At 42.8% G+C, this 14,566-nt stretch overlaps 1 protein-coding gene and 1 pseudogene across 1 annotated transcript in view; both read left to right on the top strand.

The window, feature by feature from the left end:
- SLC26A3 (solute carrier family 26 member 3) overlaps positions 1–5,136 on the top strand; it is a 59,016-nt gene extending 53,880 nt beyond the window's left edge. Inside the window, exon 20 of the mRNA XM_060196404.1 lies at positions 4,113–5,136. Within this exon, the coding sequence (XP_060052387.1) occupies positions 4,113–4,136 (24 nt within the window). The 3' untranslated portion in view covers positions 4,137–5,136. The remainder of the gene's footprint in view (positions 1–4,112) is intronic.
- Positions 5,137–8,019: 2,883 nt separating this feature from the next.
- LOC103118126 (transmembrane emp24 domain-containing protein 4-like) lies at positions 8,020–9,354 on the top strand (annotated as a pseudogene).
- Positions 9,355–14,566: the final 5,212 nt, after the last annotated feature.

The raw sequence follows: 14,566 nt of genomic DNA, 5'->3' as shown, positions 1-14,566 counted from the left end.
CAGCATAAAGTTCTTTGTACTGAGGGGAATTCTCAGGAAGCTCAGTAAAGAGAGGTTTAGGAGATTGTTTGTCTGGGTAATATATAAGGGCAGCAGCTCCCCTTTTTCTGCCATCAGTAAAGACTGTAGGAGCAGAGGGAATGGGATCCCAAGAGAAAAGTTTAGGTGCTAGTAGAGGCAAAAGAGGTTAAGAAGCTATCAATTTATTAGAAGGAAAATGGTTATCTATTTGTCCTGGAAACCCAACGAAGCTTATGGCAAAGTGGGAATGATGGCATATAAGCCACTCTGTATCAGTGAGAGAAAAGGGCAGGATAATTAAATCTGGTTCTTTCCCTAAGACCTGCACAGACCTATTTCTCCCTTGACGAACCATGAATGCTAACGCATCTATCTCAGTGAGGAGTCTTGGAGCTCCTCCTACTGGCGTGTGAAGCCACTCGAGAACCCCATGGTCTTGCCACAATGCCCCTACTACTGTGGGGGTGGAGTTAAAGATTAGAAGGTTTACCGGAGAGGAGGGGGAGAATCGAACGAGGTGCATGTCCTGGAGGGCCTGGTTAACCCTTTCCAGTGCCAAGGAGGCCTTGGGAGTTAACTTACATTTTGAGGAGGGCTGTTTGTTTCCTTTCAGCAGGTCAAACAGTAGTTGGAGGCAGCTTGTAGGCAAATAGAGATACTGCCTAAGCCAATTTAAATTTCCTAGAAAACTTTGTAAAGAAGCAAGAGTAAGGTTAGAAGGAAAGGTGACATTAGGTTTTAAGGGATGAATTTGCGTTAGAGAGATCTCTGAACCTAGGAAAGAAATTGGAGGAATTAGCTGTATCTTCTCAGGAGTTACATTAAGGCCGCTTTTCTTTAATGCAGGAATGAGAAAATCACGTAAGGCATAGAGATCTGTATCTGATTTTCCACATATTAAAATATCATCTGTATAATGAAAAACATTAAGGCCCTTATGAATATATGGGAAAAGGGCAGATTTAACAGTCTCCTGACAAATTGTAGGACTATTGGCCATACCCTGGGGTAGCACCACCCATTCAAATCTATCAGCAGGGCTGGTGTTATTAATAGATGGAACAGAGAAGGTAAAACATTTACAATCTTGCGGATGCAAGGGAATAGAGAAAAAGCAATCTTGTATATCAATAGCTATGATTGGGATTCCTGTGGGAATTGCAGAAGCAAGAGGCAAACCCCTTTGGGGGGAGCCCCAGACCTGTATGGTTTTATTTAGCGCACGGAGATCTTGAAGGAGGTGCCATTTTCCCAAGCGCTTTTTAATCACAAAGACAGGAGTATTCCATAGGCTTCGAAAATGATGAATGTGTCCCAAGGATAACTGCTCTCAGACGAGCTCCTTTAAAATTTCTAGTTTATCTCTAGGTAAAGGCCACTATTCCACCCAGACAGGCTCATTAGAAAGCCAGCCTAAGTGGGGAGTTCGCATACGAACAGTGGCAGTTAGTATTGGGGGTGCTGATTAGATCTGGTCTTGCAGGAGCGAGTGTTACGCTCTGCAGAGGCATCTGTGGATATCCTAACATCAAGACATTCCAGAAGATCCCTGCCCAGTAGGTTGGTGCTAATATCAGCTACCAAAGTGCAGAAGTGTCCGGTAGAGCCTTCTGGGTCTTCCCACATGAGCGAATCTCATGTGCGAAATGATGGGGTCACCCCTCCTACTCCATGTATACTGGGTCCAGGGAGAAGTTCCCAATCTTGGGGAACCTCTTCTTGCCTTAAAATCATTTCTGCCCCCATGTCAATCAAAAATTTAAAAGGAATATTGCCAATCTTTACTGTCATAGAAGGGTAACCTCGTTCTAAAACAGGAGTGGTCCACAAAATCTCAGGCCCTGAATTTGTACCATTCAGGGGCATGCCATCTTTATGAAATTTGGACCAACAATCTCTCTTCCAATGAAACCCTTTATGACATCTGGGACAAACCATATGTGGCTTCTGGCTCCCTGACTGAAGGCAGGGTTGTCCTGATTGGAGGCGGGGTTTCCCTGACTAGAGGTGGGATTGCCCTGACTGGAGGCATGGTAGCTCTTAACTGGAGGTGTGGTTGCCCTGACTGGAGGCAGTTGCTCTAACTGAAGGCGTGGTCGCAGCTTATCAGGACATTGGTTACGCCAATGCCCTTGGCGACCGCACTGAAAGCAGGCCCCGTTTTGATTACGTGGGGTAACTGCATAAATCTGTGTCAAAGCAGGTGCCCCATAGGAGCCTGATGTAAGTTCCTGTGTCGCTAAAATCCAATTATCTGGGTGTAGGTGTTTAAAATTAAGGCATGCCTGACAGAATTGTGGTATCATGTGCTCCCAGACAATAGAGCGCAGGAGTAGAAAGCGGACTTCAGGATTATAAACCTTTCTCTCTAAGGTTGTCCTCACCCTTGAGATGAAGCTCGCTAATGATTCATCAGTGCCTTGGCGAAGAGAGTTAATGGGAACTGATGAGTCTACATTGGTTGGGGTCACCCTTTCCCATGCTTGTGTTGAACAGATGCGTACCTGTTCAAAATAACCAGTTGGAAATCTGGCTTCTGCCTGCTGAGTTCCAGATTCAAACGCTCCTGCTCCAAACAAAGCATCAAAATTCCATTCTACCTGTTTGTTACTATTTCCCTGCGATTGTCTAGAGCATTCATCATGGAAGCATGCCTTCCATTGTAGGTAGAGGGGGTCTGGGAGTGCAGCACAAGCCAGGTCTTTCCAGTCTTGGGGGTGTTAAGGTGCTGGTAAAAACTCCTTAAAATGGACTTAGTCCATGGCGCATGAATTCCGTCATCCCTGACCGCTTGTCTGAGTTCTCTGAGCTCTTTATAGGTGTATGGGTGCCAAGCCTGAGGATTTTGTCTAGAGGGGGCCACATTTACCGGGAAGGTGTGGATTTGGTTCGATGACGCTGGGGAGAGAGCTACAGAAGTGGAAGGTGCCGTGGAAACTGATGTAGTGGCCGCAGGGGAAACTGAACACGTATCTACGGGGACAGAGCTCTCGGGGTGGACTGCACATGGTTTAAGGTCCTTAAATGCTGAAAAAATATCCTTTAACTCTCATATCTCAGCCACAAGGTCTCTTAATGATGACATATCAGCAGGGGGGGCATTTAGGGAAGCAGGAACCGGAACCGCGGGGTCAACAGAAGGCGGGCTTAGAGAGGCAGATACCGGAACCACAGGGTCAACAGAAGGCGGGCTTAGAGAAATGGAAACCGGAAGTGGGCCGGCAGGATCAGCTGGGGGTGGGGTCAAAGGAGGAGCCTCCGAACACGTGTGCATGTCTGTGGGAACGGAAGTTTTGGGTCTAGCTGCTGATCGCTTAGGGTGTCTAAGTCTTAAGCACATGTGCTTTAACTCTTGTATCTCAGCCTCAAGGTCGCTTATCCTCATGGCAGACCACGTTGTACATATCTTGTACGTAGCGATTATGGTTATGAGAACCCATGGTGTAGCGAAAATTAAAGTGTCTCTGAGAGTGAGAACCTGTCCTAGGAGAGAAGGAGATAATGACTGGGACACCTCCTCATAAAACGAAAAAAATCCCATGGTGGAGGGCAACGCAGGGTCACAGAGGTGGGCAGATGCCACTTACCTGTGTCTTGGTGGCTTTTGGGGAACTCAGGCTGGGCCACCCAGCAGGGTGTGGGTGCGGGACACGATGGGCGCCAGGTGTTGTTGTTGTGGCCAGGTGTTGGGCTGCACTATGGAGAAGAGAGAGAGAGAGGAGGTCCGGAGCAAGTGGGGTACACCAATCTTTATTATAGGATGGGGGGGTGGCTCAGGCCATGTGGAGTCAGCCGACAATGGCTGTCCCCACTACCTCACCACAGGGCAAAAGGGGGGAGAGCCCAGAGAGAGCCGAAGGAGCCCAGAGAGAGAGCAAGGGGGGGAGTGAGGAAGCTTTTATTGGGCAACAATCAGGGGTGATGTGTGGGGGCAGGATTGGTTGAAGGGGGCACTGACGTGTGGGGGCAGGATTGGTTGAAGGGGGCACTGCTAGGATTTCGTAGGGTGTGGTAAAACCTGGGGGCGGAGACTGCATCAGAATAATTCCTCAGCATCACTTTTAAAATCAGAACTCTCTGTCTTCTTTCAGGTGCCAGCTGAAACAAAATTTTAATTAAAATATAATTCAGAGGGATACTCATCTGACTGTCATATGAAGAACAACTTTATACCCAGAAAGTTATTGATAAGTTCATACATTGTATGAAGAGTATTTTTATTTGACAGAATTATGTTTCAAACTTGGAACGAGATTGTTCTAGCATGGTATATTTTTCACATTTCTTGTATCAAATTATGTAAATATTCCTAATTTTATGCCCTGTAGATTTATCAAAAGAACAAATTTTTGTATATATGTATTTTTATAGTATGACATATTTCCATCCAAGTCATTACTTTTGTGCATGTTTTGCAATATATTTACGCCTCTGTTTTAGATCCTATAATTTATATATTTCCTACTAATATATCTCTATTTTAAAAATTCAATTGTGGGGGTCTGGTGGTAGTGCAGAGGGTTAAGTGCACTTGGCACAAAGCTCAAAGACCGGTGTAAGAACCCCAGTTCGAGCCCCGGGCTCCTCACCTGCAGAAGAGTTGCTTCACAGGTAGTAAAGCAGGTCTGCAGGTGTCTGTCTCTCCCCCTCTCTGTCTTCCCCTCCTCTCTCCATTTCTCTCTGTCCTATCCAACAATGACGAACGACATCAACGACAGCAATAATAACCACAACAAGGCTACAACAACAGGGGGGAAAATGGCCTCCAGTAGCAGTGGATTTATGGTGCAGGCACTGAGCCCCAGCAATAATCCTGGAGGCAAAAAAAATTAATTCAATTGTGAAGTGAATGTCTTCTTTTGTTAAGTTTCTTGTTATCTTTCTGAACACTATTTATTGTGGGTTCCTTTTTACAGTGGTCTGGTTGGAAACAAGCTACACAACTGTTCTTAACAACTCCTCAACACTGCCTATGTATTCCACAGATTTATGACTGTCACAATAACCATAAAATCAAATTATCGCTGTAATTACAAAATTATAGTCAGCTAAATTGCTCTAATAGCTTTTTAAAGCACCCACTCCTATCCAAAATTTAGAGATAATCCTAATCCCTTATCTGTAAGTGCAACTAGTAACATAATCTATAGCTGTAACTAGTTTTTAAGGCAAATCTTAATTTTTTTTCTAACTTCTCAGTATGAACAGTGTGTAAGCTAGCAGAAAATGCAAAACTGGGAGTCCGGAGGTAGCACAGCGGATTAAGCGCAGTTGGCAAAGCACAAGGACCAGCGTAAAGTTGCCGGTTGGAGCCCCCGGCTCCCCATCTGCAGAAGAGTCGCTTCACAGGCAGTGAAGCAAGTCTGCAGGTGTCTATCTTTCTCTCTCCCTCTTTATCTTCCCCTCCTCTCTCCATTTCTCTCAGTCCTATCCAACAATGACATCAATAAAAACAATAATAAATACAACAATAAAAAACAAAAAGGGAATAAATATTTTTAAAAAGGAAAGAAAATGCAAAACCAACCAGACGAACAAAGAAATTCATTGAAAACTAAAGAAAAAACATGATAGTTGGCAATTTCTCTTTCTGGTCTTACTGGGGAAAAAGACAATGTTAAAAAAAAAAAAAAAGCTTGTCTCTCATTTCTTAGTTGGTCATTATTTTAATTCACAGATAGAATAACTCTAGAGCATAATTTAGGTAGAAAATGAGACTCAGTACACAAGCTTCTTCACTGACACCATTTATGCTGTAAATGTGTCTTTTTAATTTTATGTAATAGGGATTAAAAACAACAGAAAAGGGAGTCGGGCGGTAGCTCAGCGGGTTAAGCGCACGTGGTGCAAAGCGCAAGGACTGGCATAAGTATCCGGTTCGAGTCCCCAGCTCCCCACCTGCAGGTGGGTCTCTTCACAAGCGATGATGCAGGTCTGCAGGTGTCTTTCTCTCCCTCTCTGTCTTCCCCTCCTCTCTTCATTTCTCTCTGTCCTATCTAACAACAATAATTACTACAACAATGAAAAACAATAAGGACAAAAGGGGAAATAAATAAATATAAAAAATTAAAAAAAAACAGGAAAGAATTCAGTGCCAATTTAGACTTGTTCCAACTTAAACTTCACCTCTAAAGTTTACTTCCATCTTTTACCACTTTATTGTCTTTACAGCAAGGGCTTGTGCATTGGATTTAAAACCAGATACAAAGATGTAAAGCAAGTGCTTGTTTTCATAGTTCACTTTAATTAAAAGTAAAACTTTATAGAAAAATTTCTCAAACTTTTCCAGTCGTGAACACTTGATAGACTCATGTATCCCTATGAACTTTAGGGGGAAATACACACACACATTTATTTATATGTGATGCATTACAAATTTCAGGTTAAGATATCTTCTTTATAGAGGGCAGGGAGCAGAAATCAAAAGCACAGGCCTAATTATCTGGATGGTTTGGGGTGGGACAAACACTTATTTAGGATTGTCACTGATGTTTGCATCTTTTCAAATAAAGACACTCTCCTTGCCAATCAAAGTAACACAATAGAAATGGACACTGGTTATTCCATATCCATAATGATCCATTCAACAGTAACATCTTAGAGATTCATTTATTCTCACCTTATTATTTTTTTTAGGCCTCTTAAGTCGAATGTACTGTAAATGAAGGGGAAAGGGCTAGGCAGCAACCTGCCTGCATCAGAGCAAATATTGGACACTGAATAGTACAAATACCTGCTTCTGAATTTAGGAAGAAGTCAAGAGACCATGCTGACAGTTAAAAATAAAACTATCAGGGGAGGGGATGGGATACAGAGATTGGGTGGTGAGAATTGTGTGGAGTTGTACCCCTCCTACCCTATGGTTTTGTTAATTTATCCTTTCTTAAATAAAAAATAAATTAAAAAAATAAAATAAAATAAAACTTCGATAAGCCAGAGCAAGACTGAAGGAAGGAGGACAGACAAGATATAACTGAAGGAGAGATCCGCTTATGGAGACAGATGCAATATTGAAATTAAGAAAAGCTGGAACTAACACATGTTAAGCAATTTATGATTAAGATCATTTGCTAACAATTATTAAAGTATTTGGTACATACTACTGTGTAAACTATAAATGCAAAGAAAATGTTTTAAACACAAGGTGGAACTTATACCTCATAAACAAGAGAGATGACAAATATTTCATTTTTCTGTCATCTTCATCTGGACTATATGTCAGAACTGATGTGATCTCCTCTTCTGCTTCTTAAGCATCTCTTCCACCTTAGTTATTGACAGCTCCAACCGCCCAGTCTAAAAAAAATTGGCAGATAATTCTATTGCTTTTACTTTAAAAATATATCTAGATTCAATTCATTTTTGGTCACAAAACAGCCTCCATAATGCATATTTATCCCAATTTCTTAGAAAAGAAAAGGCTCAGTAAGGATAAGTAGTGCTAGGACGTAGCTCACACTTTGCCCAGAGAGGAGCACTGGATTCAAACCTGGGCACTTCATGAGAGCACCACAGACTGCACCAGAGAGAAATCCATGGATGGTGGAGCAGTACTGTAGTGTCTCAACCACTCTCCATTGTCTCTTCCCGCTCCTCCCTCACTCCCTAAAATAATGAGAAACTTGATCTGGAGAGGTTATTAGTGATGGTGTCAATATGTGAGGCTATGGATTCATACCTTAGCATCAAAAAATAAAAAAGTAACTGACCTAAGTAGTTGCACAGAGTAGAACCATAGTATGTCTACACAGGCACACTGCAGAGACTAGGCTTTATATTATTAAGAAACACTACTTCCCAAAAGAAATTAAAACCTATCTAAAATTTCATCTACCACGGACTAAAACTAAACTCAGGAACAATATAGGTACATTCTACAACTTGTTCCAAAGTCATTAACATTGTGCTATTAAACATTCCCAGCATAGTTACTAGGAAGAATTAATAATGTACAGAGTTGGGGGGCGGGCGGTAGTGCACCGGGTTAAGCGCACATAACAAAGCACTGGCCCCTGCGGCGGCCGGCAATGACGCGGCTGGCGGTGCTGCTGCTGCGGTCGCTGTGTGTCCCCGCGGCCCGCGGGCTCTACTTCCACATCCGCGAGACCGAGAAGCGCTGCTTTATCGAGGAAATCCCCGACGAAACGATGGTCACCTGCAACTACCGCACCCAGATGTGGGATAAGCAGGTCTTCCTGCCCTCCACCGCTGGCCTGGGCACGTGGAGGTAAAGGACCCCGAAGGCAAGGTGGTGTTGTCCTGCCAGTATGGCTCTGAGTGTCGTATGCTTTACATTGGTTTGTCCTAGCCCTCCCCCCGCCAAGAGAATTGGATCAGTCCTGTTAATTTTGCGGGCCTGCTTGGCCCCGCCCCAAGGAACCCCGAGAGAGGGTTCCTGAGTCCGAGAGTTCCAGAGTGAAAGGGTTCCTGAGTTCGAGAGAGACAGAGTTCCTGAGTTCCTGAGTTCGAGAGTTTCAGGGTTACAGAGTAAGAGAGAGTTCCAGTGTGCCAGAGTTTCAGAGGGTTCTCAAGTACGAGAGTTCCAGAGTGCCAGAGTTGGAGAGTTCCTGAGTTCCAGAGTGAGAGAGAGAGTGCTTGCGCCGCCGCAAAGAGACAGCAGAGTTTTGTTTGGTGATTAGTTTGTCTTAGTTTATGAATCGTTGTTCCTGAATAAAGAAATACAGCTTCCCTGCCCAGCCGTTGTCTCCGCGTCTCTGTTACCCGCCCGTGAAGCTAACCCGCACGACAAGAGTCTTCTGAAATTTTAACAACATCTGAGGGCTACTTCACCTTCACCCCCACACACCCGGGGACAATCAGATCTGCCACCACTCCAACTCCACCAAGCTGATGCTCTTTGCCAGCCGCGGACTGCGTGTGCACCTAGACATTCGGGTTGGGGAACATGGCAGCAACTACCCAGAGATTGCTGCCAAAGATAAACTGACAGAGCTGCAGCTCCGAGCCCACCAGTTGCTAGATCAGGTGGAACAAATCCAGAAGGAGCAGGACTACCAAAGGTACCGTGAAGAGCACTTCCAGCTGACCAGTGAAAGCACCAACCAGCTAGTGCTGTGGTGGTCCATCGCTCAGACGGTCACCTCATTCTCACTAGCATTTGGCAGATGCGTCACCTCAAGAGTTTCTTTGAGGCCAAGAAGTTGGTGTAGTGTCCCCTATCTAACCCTTCCCTTCTTTCACTTCCATGGTTTGGGACTTCCCCCCTTCTGGCATACCTTATCCACAAAGTTGAAGGAAAAAGAAAATGGTAAGAAGGATGTTAAGTCACACTGGTGTCATGACAATATTCAGACCAGTCACTTATTCACACCGGTTTTCAAGGACGTAGGTCAGTAGTCCAAGTTTTGAGAGACATGCCCTGAGGTTTGTGAGGAGTTGGAACTGACCCTCAATTCATTCTTGCTTCTTCTTCTTCTTCTTCTTTTTTAAAGTTTTTATTTATTAATGAGAAATATAGGAGAAAGAACAGACATCACTCTGGTACATATGCTGCCAGAGATTGAACTCAGGACCTCATGCTTGAGAGTTTAGTGCCTTAGCCACTGTGCCACCTCCTGGACCACTATTCTTGCTTCTTTTACCTCTTGTAATTCCCCTCCATCCCATCACAAAATGAGCAAAAGAAAAAAAAATCTACTCTTCTGACTTTTCTCAGTTTACTTACATAGGTAACAGAAATATTCAAATGAAGAGCCCCCAAACTGCTCCCCCCACCAATCCTGGGTTCACTCAGTGGCTTTGTGAATGTGAAATAAGGAGCAGGTCTTGACCCAAGTCAACTGAAATGTTTTTCTATGCATTAGAACTATTTTTTGATAAATTATATAGTTCCTTCCTGTTACTACAAACAACAGTGCAGTCCCCTCTGCATTATATATCCACGTTTGGTCACTATGATGACAGCTCCATGTGGACCAGGTTATCAACTCTGCTCTCAGATCTTATCTGAAGGTCAAGCAGAGCATCTAGGTTCATCTGTGACTTCCATCACACAGGATCTCCATAGCACCAGGGAGACAGTGACCAAGCCAGAACCTAGCAGGGTATACCTAGCCCCCCGGCAGGGAACACCTAGCCTCCCTCTCCCCTGAACCTTTATTTAAGCTGTGGTAAATGTTCTCTTGTGTGAATCATATTTGGTTCTTTATACAGACTTTTCCAATGAAATGAAACATGTAGTAAAAAAAAAAAAAAAAAAGAAGCACAAAGACCCGCTCAAGGATGTCAGTTCAAATCCCTGGATCCCCATCTGTAGGGGGTTTCGCTTCACAAGTGGTGAAGCAGGTCTGCAGGTGTCTATCTTTCTCTTTGTCTTCGCCTCCTCTCTCAGTTTCTCTCTGTCCTATCCAACAATAACAAAAATGGGGAAAAAATGGCCTCCAGGTGCAGTGGATTCATGATGCAGGCACCAAGCCCCAGTGAAAACCCTGGAGGCAAAATAATAATAATAATGTCTAGAGTTAATATTTTTCTCTCATTGTGGTTGTGTGTTAACACACTTTTAATCTATTTTCCCCTGGTTACTATACTATGAAAAGGGATGTAAGAATTTTGAGGGTCAGGGAGATAATGTTTTAGAGCATATGTTTTAGAGCATAGACTTTGCATACCTGGAGATCCTTATATATGTCTCAGGTTCAGTCCCTGTCACCACCATAAACCAGACGTGAGCAGCACTCTAATCTTAGTGTTTCTCTCATAGAAATAAATCAATGCATCTTTCTAAATGAATTTTTTGAGGAAATTTCAGAAATGACTTATTGTTGAACTTCAGGTTTGAGTTTAATCCCTAGTTTGGCATGTAGCAGTGATGCTCTGTTGTGTTCTCTCACTCTCTCCGTTTAAAAAAAAACATATTTTTAAACCTAAATTATTAAAACACACTTCAGACTAGTCTTTGCCTCCCAGCTGTTTACTCAATACATGGCTAAAATAGTCTCTTGAAAAACCAGATCATTCCACTTCTTGCTGGAGCTCAGTGCCTGCATTACAAATCCACTGCTCCTGGTGGCTTTTCCCCATTGTTTTATTGGATATGACAGAGAAATTGAGAGGGGAGATGGTGACAGAGGGAAAGACAGACAACTGTAGATCTGCCTCACCACTTATGAAGCAACTACCCCTGCAGTGGAGAGCCAGGGGCTGGAACCAGGGTCTTTGCAGCAGGTCCTTGCACTCTGTACTATGTGTGCTTAACCCGGTGCAACACAGCCTGACCCCCGCAACCCTCACCCCCATTCCACTTCTTTATCCAGAATGCCTCAACTGTCTTGTGTAACCGAGTAAGGTCAAGATTACCATAATGACCGAGACCTGTGATCTCTCCACTTTGTTATTATCTCTGATTTTCTCTTATTTTTCTTGCTCATTCTACTCTAGTATCTTGGCTGGTCATATATGCCAGGGACAACAGCAATTAAAAGGCTACAGATTGTCTCCATCTGACAAGTTCTGCCTTGTGTTATCTACAGGAGTAATCTAATCTGCCTCAAACCGCTACTTCTCAATGAGTTCTACCTTGACCACTTTCTCCACATTGTAAACTTAACACACCCAAGTATCCTTACTTTTCCTTTATTCTATCACATTTCAAACATGTTATATAATTCATTGATAGACTGCTCCTAGTGGGATGTGCATCCCACATAAAAACTTACTAGCATATATAAACACTTGGATGACTAAATTATTGTCTCACATGGTATGTACTAAGTATACATTTATTGAATATTTATCATGAAGTACATTTGCCACAGGTTAGGATGCTTAACTAGAATATGGAATCTATTTAGCTGCTAGCTCTATTAAAAAACTAAACTGATTAGATAAACACAGCAAAGCAATAACAGAATATAACTCTAGAAGGCAACTATTAAATGCAATAATAGCCATAGGGATCTTTAACTTCGTAAGATTTCATTTCTTCCTATATTTATCACTTGTAATTGAAAGCAGTATAGATGTTTGTAAAGTTAGAAAAATTACAATTAGGAAGAAATAGTAGCAGAAACTATTCAGCCTGAAGGCAAAGGGAAAACACTTTGTATGGCAAAGGCAGACAGTACATAAATGTAACTTCAAAGATAATTCTATTTGGAATATAAATGTCCCTCAGATACACACACATCACCCCAGTGACTCAATTTATACCTCCCATGCATGAGCACTGGGTTGGATCCCCAATACAAGGGGCTCTGGAAAGTACCAAGCACGAATAAAACTCTACAGTTGACAATAATTTTGGTGTCTCTTCATTTTCCTATCTAAAAACTGTAAAAGTTGGGTGGAGTAGGTAGCTCAGTGGCATCACATGAATTAGGCCCTAGGTTTGTTCCTGGCACCACATAAAAAGTAATTGGGTGGGGGAGGATGAGTAGTGGGGACACCTGTAGAGCACGTGTTACATTGTGTGAGGACTTGAGTTCAAGTCCCCAGTCCCCACTAGCAAGAGTCCCCCATGTGCGGGGTAGGAAGCTTCACAAGTTGCGAAGCAATGTTGTTCCCATTTCTCTCTCAATTTGTTTCTATCAAAAAATAAGTTAAAGTTTAGAAAAAAACATTACACAAAGAGTGTAACAAAAACTAACTTCTTAGGCCATAGTATCAATACTTGAAAATGCTACCTTTATCTTTTCACTTTTTAAATGTGGGAGTAGGAAAGTGTAGGAGTGCGGTGGACCAAATGCTATACATGCATATGTATAAAGTATGTGCCCCTAAGTATTTTTTTATTAAGATTTTAAAAATGTTTATTGTATAGAGACCGAGAGATCAAGAGGGAAAGGGGAGATAAACACCTGCAAAACTACTTCACTCATGGATTCTCCCCTCCAGTTGGAGAACAGGGATTTGAAACCAGATTCTTGGTAACCTGTGTGCTCAAGTACTACCCAACCCCAAAGTATTAGGTATTAAAAAGCAAAAGTACACAATAGTCTGCAGTGAATCAGTATAAAGTTCATAATGAAAGTATCTACTTAGACTTAGATACCCTCCTCACCTATTTCCTATTACACTTCCCTCACTCCAAAGCTAACCTTATCAAAGCAAGGACTGAAAAAGCTGAACGAGGGCAAGAAACTGGCATACTTTACGTTGACTCTTTAGTCACTATCAGGCCACCCCATTAGCTGGGGCCCTATTCAGAGTTCCTATTCAGGGATTCCCAAACAGACATGACGGGCCTAGACCTCGAATAAATCCCTCTCCTCAATATTACCAGTCATTTCTATCGGGAACAACACAATGAACCCGTGTGGGCCCCCATAGGACCTTGCCCTGAACGTGGATCAACGATGTTCCATCCTCTGAAGGGAAGATGGACAACATACTTTATGCTCCATCTGAGGACGATGAGTCCCAACTTGGAACGTTCCTACTCATGACAATAGAATATGAGCTCAGATCTACAGGGATGCAGAGGTCTCATAGGCTCTTCAGCTGAATATGGGCCCCCGAGAATATCAAATCAACGGAGTTTACAGTCAACAAAATTTATACACCTTTACTTGGGAGCTATTCTCTTCCTTAATCCAGCTTTCTGGTCCTTTTTCCAGCCATGACATCATCTCCTCAGATAAGAACTTGGATCCACTTACATATCAGATTTCAGGCTCAGGGAAAAAACAAACAAAAAAAAAAACAGTATAGTCACAGGCCCTTTTAGCTATCTACAAAACAGAGACGACTCCCCCCCCCAAAAAAAAAAAAAAAAAAACTCATCTGCACTATTCCAGGCTTATATGCTAACTCTCTTTTCAGCCACCAGGATCCAGATGCTACCATGATGCCAACCAGACTTCCCTGGATGACCCCACCAATGTGTGCTGGAGCCCCACTTCCTCAGAGCCCCGCCCCACTAGGGAAAGAGAGGCTGGGAGTATGGACAGACCTATGAAAGCACATGTTCAGCAGGGAAGCAATTAGAGGTCAGACCTTCCACCTTCTGCATACCATAATGACCCTGAGTCCATACTCTTAAGAGGGATAAAGAATAGGAAAGTTATCAGAGAGGGGATGGGATATGGAGTTCTTATGGTGGGAATTCTGTGGAGTTGTGCCCCTCTTATCCTATGGTTTTGTCAATGTTTCCTTTTTTAAAATAATAAAAAAAGCATCTAACCAAACATGAGAACCAAGTCCATGAACTTCCACTGTTAATTTTAATCCAGTGATTCTGTAATGACTAAAAAAATGTGTGATTACATTAGACAGAGAGAAAAATAAACTTTCTAATATTAAAATGTTGCTGTGACTATTCTTACCTTTTTCCTCTTGGTGACGGCAAGCTGCATACACATGAATCCAAACAAAACATGTAAATCCAGATACTAGTCCAACTACTAAGTATTCTGTCTCCCTTCTTCATGCCTACCATATCCAATATGGCTGTACTAGATTCCTAATAATGATAGTTTGAAAAAAAAAATTACATTCTCTCAGTCAGAATATGTAGCAAGGCAAGAGAGCTAGCTCACCAGGTAGAGCTAGCACTACGTTTTGCAAGAGGCCCAGGTTCAAACCC

The sequence above is a fragment of the Erinaceus europaeus genome, chromosome 8 (assembly GCF_950295315.1).
Source record: "Erinaceus europaeus chromosome 8, mEriEur2.1, whole genome shotgun sequence".
Classification (NCBI taxonomy): domain Eukaryota; kingdom Metazoa; phylum Chordata; class Mammalia; order Eulipotyphla; family Erinaceidae; genus Erinaceus; species Erinaceus europaeus.
Note: the sequence above shows the minus strand (reverse complement) of the source record. Positions and strands in the feature narration are given on the sequence as shown.